The 17,071-nt window shown below is 33.1% G+C and overlaps 3 protein-coding genes and 2 pseudogenes across 3 annotated transcripts; 3 read left to right on the forward strand and 2 right to left on the reverse strand.

Moving 5' to 3' along the window:
* Positions 1-113: 113 nt before the first annotated feature.
* LOC100817192 (receptor-like protein kinase THESEUS 1) lies at positions 114-1,550 on the forward strand. Its single transcript, XM_006595379.4, has one exon. The coding sequence runs from the start codon at positions 114-116 to the stop codon at positions 1,260-1,262; it is 1,149 nt and encodes a 382-aa protein (XP_006595442.2). The 3' UTR covers positions 1,263-1,550.
* Positions 998-2,615, reverse strand: LOC100817728 (uncharacterized; annotated as a pseudogene).
* Positions 2,616-7,921: 5,306 nt separating this feature from the next.
* Positions 7,922-8,849, forward strand: LOC112998735 (receptor-like protein kinase THESEUS 1; annotated as a pseudogene).
* A 744-nt stretch (positions 8,850-9,593) lies between these two features.
* LOC100788331 (uncharacterized) lies at positions 9,594-11,297 on the reverse strand. Its single transcript, XM_003543215.4, has 2 exons — positions 11,012-11,297; positions 9,594-10,704 (listed from the first exon to the last, which is right to left on the reverse strand). Exons 1-2 carry the CDS (start codon positions 11,235-11,237, stop codon positions 9,926-9,928), a joined length of 1,005 nt encoding a protein of 334 aa, XP_003543263.1. The 5' UTR covers positions 11,238-11,297; the 3' UTR covers positions 9,594-9,925.
* A 2,785-nt stretch (positions 11,298-14,082) lies between these two features.
* On the forward strand, positions 14,083-15,659 carry LOC100818256 (uncharacterized). The gene is made up of 2 exons (XM_014766341.2): positions 14,083-14,354; positions 14,651-15,659. Exons 1-2 carry the CDS (start codon positions 14,129-14,131, stop codon positions 15,427-15,429), a joined length of 1,005 nt encoding a protein of 334 aa, XP_014621827.1. The 5' UTR covers positions 14,083-14,128; the 3' UTR covers positions 15,430-15,659.
* Positions 15,660-17,071: the final 1,412 nt, after the last annotated feature.

Raw genomic sequence — 17,071 nt, forward strand, 5'->3', positions numbered from 1 at the left:
CTGCCATTGCTTTAGCTGGTTTGTGTTATTGCTGCCTTGCGAGATACAAATCAAAGTCTACTCAACAGGGCCATTCTTGGCTGCCTTTACCCTTGTATGGAAACTCTCAGACCATGACAAAAATGTCAACAACTTCACAGAAGAGTGCAACTGCAAGCATTATTTCTTTAGCTTCATCAAATCTTGGACGGTTGTTCACCTTCCAAGAGATCCTTGATGCAACCAACAAATTTGATGAGAAGCTGCTTCTTGGTGTTGGTGGTTTTGGCAGGGTTTATAAAGGGACTCTTGAAGATGGGACCAATGTGGCTGTTAAAAGGGGGAACCCGAGATCAGAACAAGGTCTTGCTGAATTCCGAACAGAAATTGAGATGTTATCCAAGCTTCGCCATCGCCATCTCGTGTCCCTCATTGGCTATTGTGACGAGAGATCAGAAATGATTCTTGTCTATGAGTACATGGCTAATGGACCTCTCAGGAGTCATTTGTATGGAACTGACCTGCCACCTCTATCATGGAAGCAGCGGCTTGAAATTTGCATTGGAGCAGCAAGAGGTCTTCATTATCTCCACACAGGAGCATCTCAGAGCATAATTCACCGCGACGTAAAGACAACTAACATCCTCGTAGATGATAACTTTGTTGCAAAGGTTGCTGACTTTGGCCTCTCCAAAACTGGTCCTGCTCTTGATCAGACTCATGTGAGCACTGCTGTTAAAGGTAGTTTCGGTTATCTTGATCCTGAATACTTCAGAAGGCAACAGCTTACAGAGAAATCAGATGTTTATTCATTTGGAGTAGTTTTGATGGAAGTTTTATGCACAAGACCAGCCTTGAACCCTGTCCTTCCAAGGGAGCAGGTTAACATAGCCGAGTGGGCAATGAGTTGGCAGAAGAAAGGAATGCTTGATCAAATTATGGATCAGAATCTGGTGGGGAAAGTCAATCCTGCTTCTCTTAAGAAGTTTGGGGAGACAGCTGAGAAGTGCTTGGCCGAGTATGGAGTGGATCGGCCGTCTATGGGCGACGTCTTGTGGAATCTTGAATATGCTTTGCAGCTTCAGGAGACCTCATCAGCACTCATGGAACCTGAAGATAACAGCACAAACCACATTACTGGAATTCAGTTAACACGTCTCAAGCCTTTTGATAACAGTGTCAATATGGTTGATGGGGGAAACTCTTTCACAGATGATGATGATGCAGAAGATGCTGCCACAAGTGCAGTGTTTTCGCAATTGGTAAATCCTCGCGGCAGATGAGTTCTTCTTCTGACGTGTCCTTGATTTTGGCCATGGAGCATTAAGTACAATGGCTGTCCTGGCTTTGGACTCATTAAGAAGTTCTGATTTTATGAATGAATGTTATTTTTCATTTCGTTAATGATTTTGCAATTCTTTTTTTTTTTTTTGTCCAAAAGCAAGTTACAATGTGATGATATTTGAGTGGTACAGATGGGTGCCAATTAGCTGGTTAGGAATTGTATGTAAAGTATCTCTAAGGTTCTGTTATACTTTTTATAAGGCAAGTAGGAGTTCAGCTTCTTACAAGTTACAATAAAAAGGTCTTTTAGAAAATGAATAAACTATGCAGAAATAAGCGATGTTATTCTATATTTGTCTTCCCCTCCAACCACTGGCATTGCCACACCTGACTTTGCTGGATTCTGAAAATCTGGCTGATAAGTCCTGCCAAGAACTCCTTCAATTGGAGGATAAACCATAGAATTTGAACTGCACCTCCAAGCATGCGAAACAATCATTATCAGGGATTTGATAGTTGTGTATTCTACTGTCCTCCTTAGTGACAGGCACAACATTGACATATATCTCCACAACTTCTGGGAGGGTAACCATAATGTTGATTTTCCTTGCATTGCCATGTAGAGAGGTGGCCTTCTTGGATGGCAAGTTCCTCTCCATCATAAGAGAGCTTCAAATGGTCAACTTCTTCATCCCAAATTGCTGATGGGGTGGCCTCAACAGAAAAATTGTGGGAATCAAAGAGGATTCCCAACAATGCTTGAATCCAAGTACAAATTTCTTGGTCTCCCTGCCAATGGAACGACCATTGATTTGGAGGTTGGCATCAGATACTAAGCTTGATTTGGAGGTTGGCATTAGATACTAAGCTCAAGTGAGGGTCCAGGGCCATTGAAGTTTGGTTCACGATCTGTTATTATCAAATATAGAATGAAGACATGTTGTAGTTATATACAGCATGGTAACCAAAAGAATGTGCCGAGTCAAGAATTTTGACTTAAAGAACATACAGTTTATGATATCTGAAGTCATGTCACGTAACATAAAAGTGATTTTATAGATAGCAGACTTAGGCTTTTTGGGTTAGTTAGTGACTTTGAAGGGCACTCAGCAGGGCATTGTATTTTCTTGAGAAAGCATGGACTCTACGGTTGGCGCAGGTTTGAGTTTCTGCATTAGTATGCATTACAAAGAGTGCAAATAACATTACAAATATTAAGCCATTGCTGCTTGAGACAGCCATGACTTTCATCTTGGATAGATAGGGAGATCAACGTGGCCTCACCTTATATGCTAATAGAAAACTTAGTAAGTGATCATTTTTGTACGACTTTAAACTGAAAAGGGAATATTTCTTTGACCATACAAAATACATTTGGTTCCGGATTTCCTATAGTCACTATTGCACACATTCACGCTGTCAATAACTTGAAATTGTCCGGTTTAATCCTAGCCTCTAGTCCTGATATTTTAACCATTTAACTATAAGGAAGATCGAACTCTTCATTTAATCCTCACAATTCTGTCTTTTAGAGGATACGTATTTTCTTTTTTTTATCCAAAAGAATCAACCTTACCCGTAATTTAACAATTCACTCACACATGATAGCGAATAAGTATTTTACACAAGAAGTAATCTTGTTTAAGCGAGGAAAATAAAGTAGTGGATTGGCTCAAAATCTAGGTGTGGTTGGGCCGTTTTCCTTTCCTTTCAAGATCTAATTTCCATATTGTCCCTGTCCCATCAACCATTCTTTGGATCCAAAAAAACAAAGCTTGTTTTCAAGTTTGGAGTATAGTTTTATAGTTATAGACGAAACAAAATTTAGAGAATACTTTAGTGTCCAACCCAAAAAGATTCAGAATCTGTAAGACAATTTTTCAATTTCGTGTGTTTAATTATGGCCTTTAAGTAAGAAGCTCAATTCATCTAATAGAAAAAGTAAGCAAATTGAGCCATCTAAAACAATGCGAATGTTGCAAGAAGCTGCCCAATTCTACCAAGTTGTTACACGCGTGCGAGGACTTACTGATCAGACCTTGATTGAGTAATGTTTAAGCATTAACAACGACAACAAAATAAGAATTGTGATACATATCGATGTTATATCACACTACACGTACTGTCTACTTTCCACAGGAAAAAAGTTTGCATAGGAAATATATAAACAATAAATAAATATATAAATCAGTCTTTCGCGGAAATATTCTATTTTATTTATGCATTACAGGTTGTAAGTCTGCTGTCCCTTGCCGGTTCTTTTAAGACCAAGTATTTTTCATTTAGTTTGGTCATTTTTTTTTATTCTTAGGAATTAAATATGATACAAAGATTTGTAACAATCACATACATTATTCAACCGAACTAGATCTCCTTAATTTTTATTCAATATGCCTTATCAAATAACTAGAAAGATTAGAAGAAAAAATATATTTAAAAAAATAATTCAGAATGATTCTATCCGAAAATCCCCAAAAATTTCATCTTAATATGCCCAACTGTATCCTATAAATGCAAACATGTCTCCACTAAGGATACAAGTTTACTAGATTTGGAATCTTGTTCCTAATATTTTGATAACTCACAATGTTATCGAAAAAGTATGATTTATCATATATAAAACCTGATATAATATGACTTAGTAAGAATGTAAACACGTCAAATTGATCATTAAAAAAACGTTAGATTGATTCAATTTTTTAAAAAATAAAATAAGTTATAGATATAGAATTTCCAAAGTTTTAGAATGAAAAAAAATGGGACATTAGAATTTATCAATATTGTGTATACCCCATATTGTTAAAGGTTTTTTGTAATATTTTTTCATACTAATAACAACATTTATAAAAATATTACTAAAAACTCAGTAATATTATTTTTCATTACTAATAACATTTCTAAAATTGTTACTAAAGACTTTTAAAAATATTTTTCAATACATAAGTAACACTCTAAAAATGTTATTAAAGATTTTTAACAATATTTTTTCAATACATAGACAACATTTTAAAAATGTTGCTAATATATATGCTTTGTAACATTTGTTTACAAATGTTGCTAATATTTTATTTTATCAAAAAATCATTTAACTAAACATAAAAATTTATGTGATCTGATTTAAATTTAATATAAAATCTGAACCAAATTAAATCAATTTTTTGAATTGATTTGGATCAATTTTTATAGTTTATATTATACTACAACAAAGTATGTTTTTTTAACATTAAAAAAATGTCCCCAAAACATGAACAAATATTACTTAAACATTTTCGGAATATTTTATGAAATGTTGTGTATACTTCATATTGTTAAAGGCTTTTTGCAATATTTTTTTATACTAATAACAAAATTTATAAAAATGTTACTAAAATTTTTTAGCAACATTTTTTTTTCATACTAATAACAAGATTTCTAAAAATGTTACTAAAGGCTTTTTAGCAATATTTTTTTCAACACATAGGCAACATTTTAAAAATGTTGGTAATATATATGTTTCGTAACATTTAACAAATGTTACTAATTTTCTTTTTTAAAAATACAATATAATGTCAATTTTGTAGTATTTTAAAATTTTACACTTTGATACATGTATGAAGAGTTTGATATTAAAGAATCTAGTGTTAATTGCCAAAATGGATAGAGTATTGAGCAAGTGGAACGGATAAAAGACAAAATATTACACCAACAGAAAGTAATAAGATAAAGTGATAAATGTATTTCATTCTTGGTACCATGTTCACTAATAATGGATCTCTCAAAAACAGTTTTGTATAAACTCTACAAATATCATGTTGAATTACAATACAAGTCCACAAATGATATTTTAGCACTTTACTATATATAAAACACGATACAATATAAAAATAAACAACATACCAAGTGAACATTCTTGCTGATTAAAGTGAACAAACCTATTAAGAATCATCAGAACAAAAATAAATGAAAGATGTCATAAATCATAATTCCCATGTATCATAAGATAACAAAGTACATAACTAACCTTTCATTTAATGCATCAGAATGTAATTTCTCATTTTTTTTGCATTGAGTTTAACTGCTTTATCAAAATAAGGCTTCTTCTCCTGATTCGATTGTCATAACAAAGATTCAATCAACATTAAACTACTTAAAAGTGAAAATAAGACTTAAACTTACTTCATTAGTCATGGACATCCATGCTTTAACAGCCGCTTTATCAACCTATGTTTTTTTTTTCAAAATAAATGCTAATTAGTGAATGACTTAATAAAATCTAAAGTTATCAATTTAATCAATTTCACTTACCCTCTCAATATTGTCTGAATTGCTTCATTATAACCTTTTTTGAATCTTTTCCTATAATAAATATTATATATTACTCACTAAAATAATGAAAAAAAAGTAGAAATATACTTTAGATTATATATTAAAAGCCATCAGAAACCAACTAGTTTTTTTTTTTCTTTCATACAATCACTTAAAAATTTAGGCAAGTGTAGGAACCTTCCGGCCTTTTACGGCAACAGTGAAGCCCACTTGTTTGTCTAAATATGCTTCACAAACTTGAATTTATGGTTCTCTTGTTTATATAGAGACTCCTGTGAGAATATTTGACTATTGTTAAAAGATAAAAACAATAAATCGAAATCATACCATTACATATGCATGCTAAATATTATAAATTAGTTAGCAATTCACATGACTACTTAAAATAGTTATATGTGTTTTTTTTTACTTGTAAAAAGTGTTTGTGTCTCTATATATAATGTGCTGGTTTTCAGTTTAAATAATCTACTTGTCTACAAATAGATAATATTTTTAAATTCAGTTTATTTATTCATATATATACTTATTTTAACCCATTAATATTTGTATTCTGGCAACGTGAAGGTGACCTCTTAAAAAAAAATCGTGAAGGTCACACTCACACGCATCGTCAAAAAGAGGATCACAAGAACTAAATGAGAGCACTATAAAAATAATTTTTTTAAGGACTAAATGTTTTGATTTAGAAATAGAAGAACAAAATCACGAATTTAAAATTATAGGGACCATAATTTCATGTAGTATACCAACTAACAGAGGCAATAATTTCTAAGTAATTGGTTGGTGGCATTTTCTTGGTGACAAGAAAACCACATGGTCAAGACAAGCAACGTAAAGTATTAGAACACAGCTAAACTAAGGGGCAAAATTTGATCACTTTGGCTTATACAAATGCTTTCATTGCAGATTTTTGTTAGAGACAAAGTAAGGAAGAAGTATGAATATCCATGGAATGCCAAAAAAGGCTTCAAGTAGTGTGCCCAAATGGCAGTACTCTTCTTCCGTCACAACCAAAATGTTGAATAACTTGAATCCTATATGCCAAGCTACTCAACAATTAACTCCAAGGGGAAGCTTGTGATCACACACAATCATAGCAAATCAATATCTGGAAAATTAATTTCTGTTCAGATTTATAGTGGGACAGAGGTGGATCCCGGTAAAGTTGTCTGCAAAGAGAGAAAATATAAAGAAAAATTGGAATCGAAATCAAGTAAGATCGAATAACTTTTTGATTTTGTAGACAAGGAGAAAACCGTCGTCGTAGATGGGAGATCCCGTGAGCTTGGCCTTGTTGACGTCGATCGGAGGAAGAGATGGTGACGGTGAGATACTAGCCGAGGAGCATCGGCGGGGAGTAGTCGGAGGGTCGCCGGCGGTAGCGGGGCGAAGACGGTGATTGAGGCTCACCGTCGTTCACGATTTCAGAGAGGTCGACAAGAGGAGGGAAGGTTCGAAAGAAGAAGAGAAATCAGAATAGTAGGGTTTCACAATTTTATTTTGTTTTTGTTTTAGTTTTAGTTGTGGACTTGTGGTACAGTGGTGGTTGCATTTGGTAACATTTGTCCGTAAGCAATAACAACATTTGTTATAATGAATGTTAGTAAAAACTGTATTTAATAAACAATGGTAACATTTTTACAAATGTTACCGGATAAATGTTGCAAAATGTGTTATATGTAGTAGTGCTATAATAATTATTCAATTAAAATTTTTCTACTTTATTTTTGTCTTTTTAAATAAAATTATATTAAAAAAATCTGTTAATATATAGTAAACACCCTATAATTAAAATTTGCCGAATTTGCATGATGTTTTATATACTTAAGTCAGTGACTCACATCACCTGTTGATATTTGGTTTGGTTTTCGGATTCAATGATGTAATCATGTAAGCCAAAGAATACCCCCTTCCTTCTTGTTTTGTAATATTAATTACGTTGAAATTTCAATGTCGACAGAAAGGATGGTTGTTTGTACATCAAAAAAAGTTGATGCTTGTTCGTGGTACTTTTCATATTTCTACTTCCTTACGTGACTTCTTTCAATGGTTATAAAACAGCAACACGGTTTGAGTAGTGCTAAAAATCAGAGAAGATGAACTCAATGCAAAGAAATGGTTAATTAACTCTATTACTCTTTGCCATTCTGTTAATATGTCAAACATATGCCACTATTTGATTGCTTTTGGTCCTCACAAAAACATTGCTTTTTGCAGGTCGAACTTCTATTCCTGATTCACAACATTCTTCATTACGTTTGAAAACTAGCGATTCCTTTTGTTATAAACTTCAATTCTATTACGATACCTCCAATCTGCTCGAATCTTCACAAGCTTATAGCTTCTTACCTCAATGACTATTTTGACTAAAAACTTTGTGCTACGAATCAACTTCACTTTTGTGAGCTATACTAATGCCAATCCCTATGTGTTCAAGGAGCATGCTATTAATGTCAATGCAAAGACATTGACCCTCACCTTTGTTCCTTCCAAAAACTCAGTTGCATTTGTCAATGGCATTTGAATTACCTTCCATTCCAAGCCATGGTGGCTCTACAAGCATAGTTCTATTTGTTTATTTGCTTCAGTTTTTTTGTGGCTGTCGATCTCTTTCTTCTTAGTGTTATTTGGTTCACTTTGTTATTGCTTTGTAGCTCGTAGGTCCAAGGGAGCAACATGCCACGATGACATGTCATCAAATAGTTCTTTTTTCTTGTAGAATGTTCACATTCCAAGAAACGCTCCTCTATCAAAACAAGGCTTGGCAGAATTCCAAAACGAGATTCATTTGTTATCCAAACTCCAACACCTCCATATTGTGCCTCTTATTGGCTATTGCCATGAAGGGGAGGAGATGATTCTGGTGTATGAGTATATGGCCAATGGTTCTTTGAGCAAATGGCTCTATGAACATAGTGAGTCACCACTCTCCTGGAAGCAACGACTTGAAATTTGCATGGGAGCTGCTAGAGGGCTTCACTATCTCCGCACTAACACTGCGGAAGGCATAATCCATAGAGATGTAAAAACTGACAACATTCTCTTGGATGAGAATTTTGTGGCCAAAGTAGCAAGATTTTGGCATCTCAAAGAAAGGGTCTTCTTTTCTTGATGAGAGCCATATGTAGCCACTACTGTGAAGGGTACTTTTGGTTATATATATAGATCCTGAGTACTTCAGAACTAGCCATCTAATAGATGTGTACTCATTTGCGGTGGTTCTAATAGATGCAATCTCTGGTAGGCCTGCCTTGGACCATGGTCTTCCCACAGAAAATTAAATTTAGCAACATGGACATTGAATTCTGAAGTAAAGGGTCAGTTACATCATATGATGGACCCAAATCTAGTTGGCAAAGTGAGTGTTTCTTCTCTTAGAAAAGTTTGCGGAGGTGTCTAAAAGGTGCCTGGCTGAGAATAGGATCAATAGACCACCAATGGGTTTTGTCTTGTGTTGTTTGGAAGATGCTTTGCACCTTGAACTCAGCAACATAGCTGATGAGGAAAATTCATTTTTAAATTATGAAATGCAAGATAATGCCCGAATTGAAGGTGAGCTAGATGCCGTGTTACCAATTAGTCTTTGAATCACCATCAGGTCACTAATGACCAAATCAATGTTTCAGTACACGGATAAGGTTAAACAGAACTTAGTTTATAGTTCTTCTAGTTTCACACTACACATACTTAAAAAGGCTTGAATATTTGGTGTATCTACAAATATGTTATTTTTTTTTTCTAATGTCCATATTTTATTATTATTATTATAGTCAAGTTTTTTTTTTCATTTTTTTTCCTAAAAATTTGTTATTTTCTAGTCTCTTTATTGTCGACGTTGTGTTACTAATACGGTGTGATGTGATATTTTGTTGATACGTTATTATCTTTTATTATTGATGTGACGCGTGATAATATAACATGATATTATTTTAATTTTTTTTAATGATAATCAACGACACGATAGGAATAAAAAGTAAAAAAAAAAATTACAAACTAAAAATGTAAAAAAAAAACATTAAAGATTAACACATATTACAAAAGTAAAACTTTAATTTTAATAGGAGATCGATGAATATCAAAAGTAGCAATGTAAATAAGTTGTGCAGAATAGCCAATCATTTAAACTACAAACACAACATTTTTATTTTCATGCATGGCAGTTAATAAGTACTGCAACAATACAAGAGTTTAACATTACAATGAGTGACTGAGCATACGACAAAGGCAAACTAGTGTGCATATATAGAATCATTATTCCCAAAACGAGGTTTCAGATTTTTCACCTCAACCACGCATTGGATTATTGTTTCTAAACATACCCAACACAACATAAATTAAGGATAATAAAAAACAGTTTTCACTTCCTGCAAACGATTCCCAACCCATTTGAAAACTTGGTGCAATCAAGGGTGCCATATTCCATGGTCTCTTTCTCAGCAGAACTTTCCTGTGAGAACACACAAGAAACACAATCAGGAGAGAGCAATGAGTTAGTCCTGTACTTGTCTTCTCCTCCAACAACAGGCATAGCCACACCAGGCTTTGCTGGGTTCTCAAAATCCAACCTATAAGTCCTTCCAAGTACACCATCAACTTTTTGGGACAAAGCAAAGAATCTGAACTGAACTTCCAAGTGAGCAAAACAGTCATCAGAAGGCACTTGGTAGTTGTGAATTCTGTCATCCTCTTTGGTTATTGGCACAACATTCACCAATATTTCAGCCACATCCTTCACTGTAACCATCACACTGTTCTTGCTTGCCACTCTCTCCACCTTTATATCTTTTTCTTCACTGTGCCAAGTGGAGAGAGAGCCTTCAGCTAGGGCTACTTGGTTCTCATTGTAGGTGAATTTGAAGTGGTCAAGTTCATCATTCCACTGGGGTGTCTTGGTGGCCTCAAGTGAGAAGCTTTTGGAGTTGAAGAGGATTCCAAGGGCTTGGATCCATGTGTAGTCACGGCTTCTTCCTTCAGGCCTGTGTCCAATGAAGCGTGCATTGATTTGAAGGTTGGAATCGGAGACTAAGGAGAAGTGTTCGTTGGTCTTTCCGTGGAAGTAGAAGACTCTACCATCTCCACCAATGAAACGGGGATCATAGCATCCTGATCCTGGTGCATTGCAGTTTGGCTTGCGACCTAATAACAATCAATAAATGAATTGCATTAATTAAGTTTTTTGTTTCCAAGAAATGAGAAAAACTTCATTTATTTTGCGAACCATGTTTATTTTTATCCTTTGTCACATATTTCAATGATATTATTAGTTAGTGACTAAAGTTAAACACTTATAAAATACCAACATTCACAATCTTTGGGAATAATTAATAACGTGGGGACTTACTATAAAATAAAGATAAAAAAGCATCAGCAAGTATTAGATTAGATGGCTATATAATACTCATTCAACAAGCATATGTTAGAGTAAGAGAAAGGTTTGTCTTACTTCTGCAGACTGCCTTGCAAGTAGGTTTGTTGCACTCGATTTGGCAAACCTTAGTCTTAGGATTGTTTGTTTCACTGTTAGGGCATTCAGCAGGACATGTGATGTACTTTCCATAGCATCTGGTTCCTCTGCCACAGTATAGATTTTGGTATGCCTTAGCATGGATCAAGCTTGAGACAAACACTAGCAAGAATATTAGGAGGGAACTTGTTTTGGTGAACTCCATTCTTAAATATTCTGTGTCTTATAGAAATATGAGGAAATTCACAGAGAAATGGAGCCAATTGATGCAGCAACTATATCTTCCGCGGGTATTTATAGATGTAGCTTCAGGGTTGCTTCTGTATTATGAAGGTGACTTTTGCAGACTTGTAGTATAATCTATTGCTAAGTTAACTAAACTCAAAGTAAGAACATGGGGTTCTGCTCATTGAAAATATGAGGATTCATATAATTATTATTTCTTCTTAATTAGAGCAGATTACATCTCAGTGAGGTGATTTCTGATTCCTTCAGCTGCAAAATCGGTGGCTGGACTTACATATATATATATATATATATATATATATATATATATATATATATATATAACTAGCTAGATTGATATCAAAATCATGATATGTATATTGTTGGTATGGTAGATGCTTATGCATGAGGTAATTAAGGAGCTACAATATTATAGTTTGGTATCTTGACAATGAAAATAGTTACATGAGATGATAGAATGAGAATTCGTAGAATGTTTAGCATTTTATTTTCCCATATGATGTTATCATTGTTATGCGCTCCGATCCGAACCTTTGGGTTACGAATGGCGGCATTGTTTAGATGACATGTATACGTGAGGTTGAATAGCATAATAGATGTTTATTGTTGCTTCTGTGAAGGGTCAACGCTTTCAACTTTGTTGTAAACTCACGCGACTGTTCTAAACTTCTAATGTCTCTCCCCTGCGATACACATGAAGCCCGTGTGTATTTAGATAAATGGTTTAGCTTGTTTAAGGTAATCAAATGTATAATTTTTTAATCTAAAGTTGAACTTTTTTGAAAATATTAAAAATTAGAATGAGACTTTTAAAATTTAATATAAAAAAATGAAAAAAATAGTAAAACATAAATGACGAAAAGTAAAATTTAATTAACTTTGATTTATAAGCAAAGGTATTTTAAATAAAAAAATGTTATATATTAAATTGTCTAATTTTTAAAGGAAAAATAAATAAATAAAACATACAAAATGTATATAATTATAATACTTTTACTTAATTTTTAGAAATATTACTGAAAAGAATATAAGATCGAAGATTCAGAATTATTTATGATAAAAAAAAAAATTGAAGCTAGCAACCATCGTAGGCAGGCTAGATTTAAGTTTTTCTAGCTTTATCACTATTTAACGTTTTGTAAAAGCGACACCGGCCTTTTTTAAAGATTTTTTTTTTCTAATCTACTTAACTTAATTGTGTAAAAAGCAGCATATAGCATATGCTGAAGAATTAAATTTTTTGAAATAAGTTTAATTTTATTTATTTATTGAATAGTAAATTATTCAAGTTTTTAATGATTATTTTATAAAAAAATTCAGGAGAATATATTTTTTTATTTTATTATCAATAAGTGATTGGTTGGAATGATGATAAACTTGAGTCCCTTAAACAAATGATATGAGATTTTGAATCCTTGTTCTTGTTGGAATGATTGGCATTTGGAAAAAAAACCTAGACAACTTCTTGCAATTGATTTCCCGACTGATTAATTTCGCTACTGAAAACATCATGTGTTATTATCACATATCAGCAACCAAGCTGGGATGATAGAATAGAACATGAAAAGCAATATACCTGTAATACATAGAATGATAGAATAGAATAAAACAAAATATTTCCCAATTAACGAGCGCTAAGAATCATTAGATCACGTATGGTAAAAATTACAAAACTCAACTAATGTTACAACCAAAAAAGTCACAAATATAATAAAAATCATCTGAAAATTAAAAAGAACAAACTGAAAAATAAAAAAATATTTTTATTTTTATTTTTTGATTTCTAGTGAACTACATTTTTCATGTGATTTTTATTATGCTTATGACTCTTTTTTAGATGAACATTAGTTTAGCTTCATAATTTTTATAAGTAAATGTAGTGAGATAGTTTTCATGTCTAGACTTAGTAAAAAATCTCAAAATAAAAAATGATTATTATTAAACCATTAATTTTTACTCACTTGGAAAAAAATTAAATTAAACTAAAGAAAACATGGGACCATACTGAACGCTAAAAACATAGGACTAAAATTTGTATTTTATCCAATTTAAGATATACCTTCACTTTACTTTGGATAAATTTTTACTTTTTATTTTATACATCTGCTTACATTATAGTACAAGCTAAATTCTGTATCTAAATTCCAGCTTTTCATGTTTGGCAAGTGAGAGACATTAGAACAGTCACGTAAGTTTACAACAAAGTTGTAAGCGTTGACCTTTAACAGAAGCAACAGTATATTAACATGTATTATACTATCCAACCCAATCACGTACATGCCATCTAAACAATATCACTCGTAACCTAAAGGTTGGGAGCGCATAACGTGCACCTGAGACACCATATGGGAAAAATGCTAAACATTACATGAATTCTCATTCTAAGTCATATAGTAACTATTTTCATTGTCAAGATACCAAACTATAATATTGTAGCTCCTTAATTACCTCATGCATAAGCATCTACCATACCAAAAATATTCATATCATGATTTTGATATCAATCTAGCTAGTTATATATATATATATATATATATAAGTCCAGCCACCGATTTTGCAGCTGAAGGAATCAGAAATCACCTCAATGAGATGTAATCTGCTCTAATTAAGAAGAAATAATAGTTATATGAATCCTTATGTTTTCAATGAGCAGAACCCCATGTTCTTACTTTGAGTTTAGTTAACTTAGCAATAGATTATACTACAAGTCTGCAAAAGTCACCTTCATAATACAGAAGCAACCCTGAAGCTACATCTATAAATACCCGCGGAAGATATAGTTGCTGCATCAATTGGCTCCATTTCTCTGTGAATTTCCTCATATTTCTCTAAGACACAGAATATTTAAGAATGGAGTTCACCAAAACAAGTTCCCTCCTAATATTCTTGCTAGTGTTTGTCTCAAGCTTGATCCATGCTAAGGCATACCAAAATCTATACTGTGGCAGAGGAACCAGATGCTATGGAAAGTACATCACATGTCCTGCTGAGTGCCCTAACAGTGAAACAAACAATCCTAAGACTAAGGTTTGCCAAATCGAGTGCAACAAACCTACTTGCAAGGCAGTCTGCAGAAGTAAGACAAACCTTTCTCTTACTCTTACATATGCTTGTTGAATGAGTATTATATAGCCATCTAATCTAATACTTGCTGATGCTTTTTTATAGTAAGTCCCCACGTTATTAATTATTCCCAAAGATTGTGAATGTTGGTATTTTATAAGTGTTTAACTTTAGTCACTAACTAATAATATCATTGAAATATGTGACAAAGGATAAAAGTAAACATGGTTTGCAAAATAAATGAAGTTTTTCTCATTTCTTGGAAACAAAAAACTTAATTAATGCAATTCATTTATTGATTGTTATTAGGTCGCAAGCCAAACTGCAATGCACCAGGATCAGGATGCTATGATCCCCGTTTCATTGGTGGAGATGGTAGAGTCTTCTACTTCCACGGAAAGACCAACGAACACTTCTCCTTAGTCTCCGATTCCAACCTTCAAATCAATGCACGCTTCATTGGACACAGGCCTGAAGGAAGAAGCCGTGACTACACATGGATCCAAGCCCTTGGAATCCTCTTCAACTCCAAAAGCTTCTCACTTGAGGCCACCAAGACACCCCAGTGGAATGATGAACTTGACCACTTCAAATTCACCTACAATGAGAACCAAGTAGCCCTAGCTGAAGGCTCTCTCTCCACTTGGCACAGTGAAGAAAAAGATATAAAGGTGGAGAGAGTGGCAAGCAAGAACAGTGTGATGGTTACAGTGAAGGATGTGGCTGAAATATTGGTGAATGTTGTGCCAATAACCAAAGAGGATGACAGAATTCACAACTACCAAGTGCCTTCTGATGACTGTTTTGCTCACTTGGAAGTTCAGTTCAGATTCTTTGCTTTGTCCCAAAAAGTTGATGGTGTACTTGGAAGGACTTATAGGTTGGATTTTGAGAACCCAGCAAAGCCTGGTGTGGCTATGCCTGTTGTTGGAGGAGAAGACAAGTACAGGACTAACTCATTGCTCTCTCCTGATTGTGTTTCTTGTGTGTTCTCACAGGAAAGTTCTGCTGAGAAAGAGACCATGGAATATGGCACCCTTGATTGCACCAAGTTTTCAAATGGGTTGGGAATCGTTTGCAGGAAGTGAAAACTGTTTTTTTTTTTATCCTTAATTTATGTTGTGTTGGGTATGTTTAGAAACAATAATCCAATGCGTGGTTGAGGTGAAAAATCTGAAACCTCGTTTTTGGGAATAATGATTCTATATATGCACACTAGTTTGCCTTTGTTGTAATTAAGCTCAGTCGTTCAATGTAACGTGAGCTTCTGTATTAATGTACTTCTTAACTGCTAAGTATACAACATGTACTCACTTTTCCTTTCATTCTACTTTTATCTCATTTGTTTTCTTTCTTATCTCTCTTGATTCCTATACTATACTATTTATCTCACTTCTATCATTTTCTCTCTTAAATTTTTCAACTCTATATATATATGTTCTTTCTACACATCTATCATTCATTTTTAAAGAATATTAGCTAAGGTATGTAAAAGATAACTCAAATTAAGATTATATTTGATAGATATAAGCATATAACTGATAAGTTAATTGAATTTTAAAAATTAGTTGAAAATAGAAAAAATAATTTATAATTATAACTATTTAATAAAATTAAAATAATTTTTTTATCTTAATTATATAAATGTGTTTTATATAAAAAAATATATTTAGATAATTATAATTTTAGATTTTTGAATTAACCTTTTTTGTGAGAATTTTTTAATTAACTGTAATGTTAATTAAAGATTAATATAAATAGTGTAAAAAGTTTGTGATTTTCTTTGGTGAATATGTAAAGTTTGTAATAATAAAAATAAACAGTATAATATTAAAATAAATTTATTAAACTCATAATTAAAAGTAGAACGACATTGAACAAAATAGTGAGAGGAAAAAAAAGTAATTAGGCCTTTAAGAAATTAAATATTCTAGACGTTGTAATAAAAATGATTTTTACTGCATTGGAAGGTTGCAATTTTGCAGTGTAGACCTTTTGTGTCCAAATTCATTGATAATTTGCTATATTAGAATATTCTAAAATAAAATGCATAATTTCATATTCTTTTGATATTATACAAAGTACCGCAAGCAATAGCATAGCTTGTTGAACTATGGTAGCTGAATGGAATGGCCTTAATTATGAAAGTGCAAAGATCACTGATTGGTAATTTGAGTGATGTGTGCTTTCTTAGGCTATGGAACTTAATGTCTTAAAAAGTGGTTTTGATTGAAATAAACCATTTGTTCAAGCCGAGTGATTAATCAAGTGAAATATTCTCACCCTCTTTAATAAAGAATCACTCGTCTATATTACTTTGACATGTTGCAGATCATCATGGACCTCCAAAGGTGAACTTTTGGCAAGACCCTACTAGTCCATCTAAGTGGAAAGAAGAGCATGTGAGTCACTTTAGAATTTTAAAAACTATCTCTTATGCTAGTTTAAGATATTTTCAGATTGACCACATTTTGATGCTGACTACCGATTCATTATCGTGTTGGCAAGACCTGTGCACACGTGATATAATTCTTCATACTGACACCATGAAACACTCACATATATACAGTAGTATATATCAAGTCAGGAATAGAAAGTTGATCTCTAGTGCTATTGAAACTACTAGCTAGGAAGATGGTTGAGTTGAATAGTGCCACTTGTGAATATTTTGGCCACCTTATGGCTTCATGTACATGTTTCTCTGAGATTTAGTCATGCTAAAACATTGAA

This window comes from Glycine max, chromosome 13 (assembly GCF_000004515.6).
Source record: "Glycine max cultivar Williams 82 chromosome 13, Glycine_max_v4.0, whole genome shotgun sequence".
In the NCBI taxonomy this organism is placed as follows: domain Eukaryota; kingdom Viridiplantae; phylum Streptophyta; class Magnoliopsida; order Fabales; family Fabaceae; genus Glycine; species Glycine max.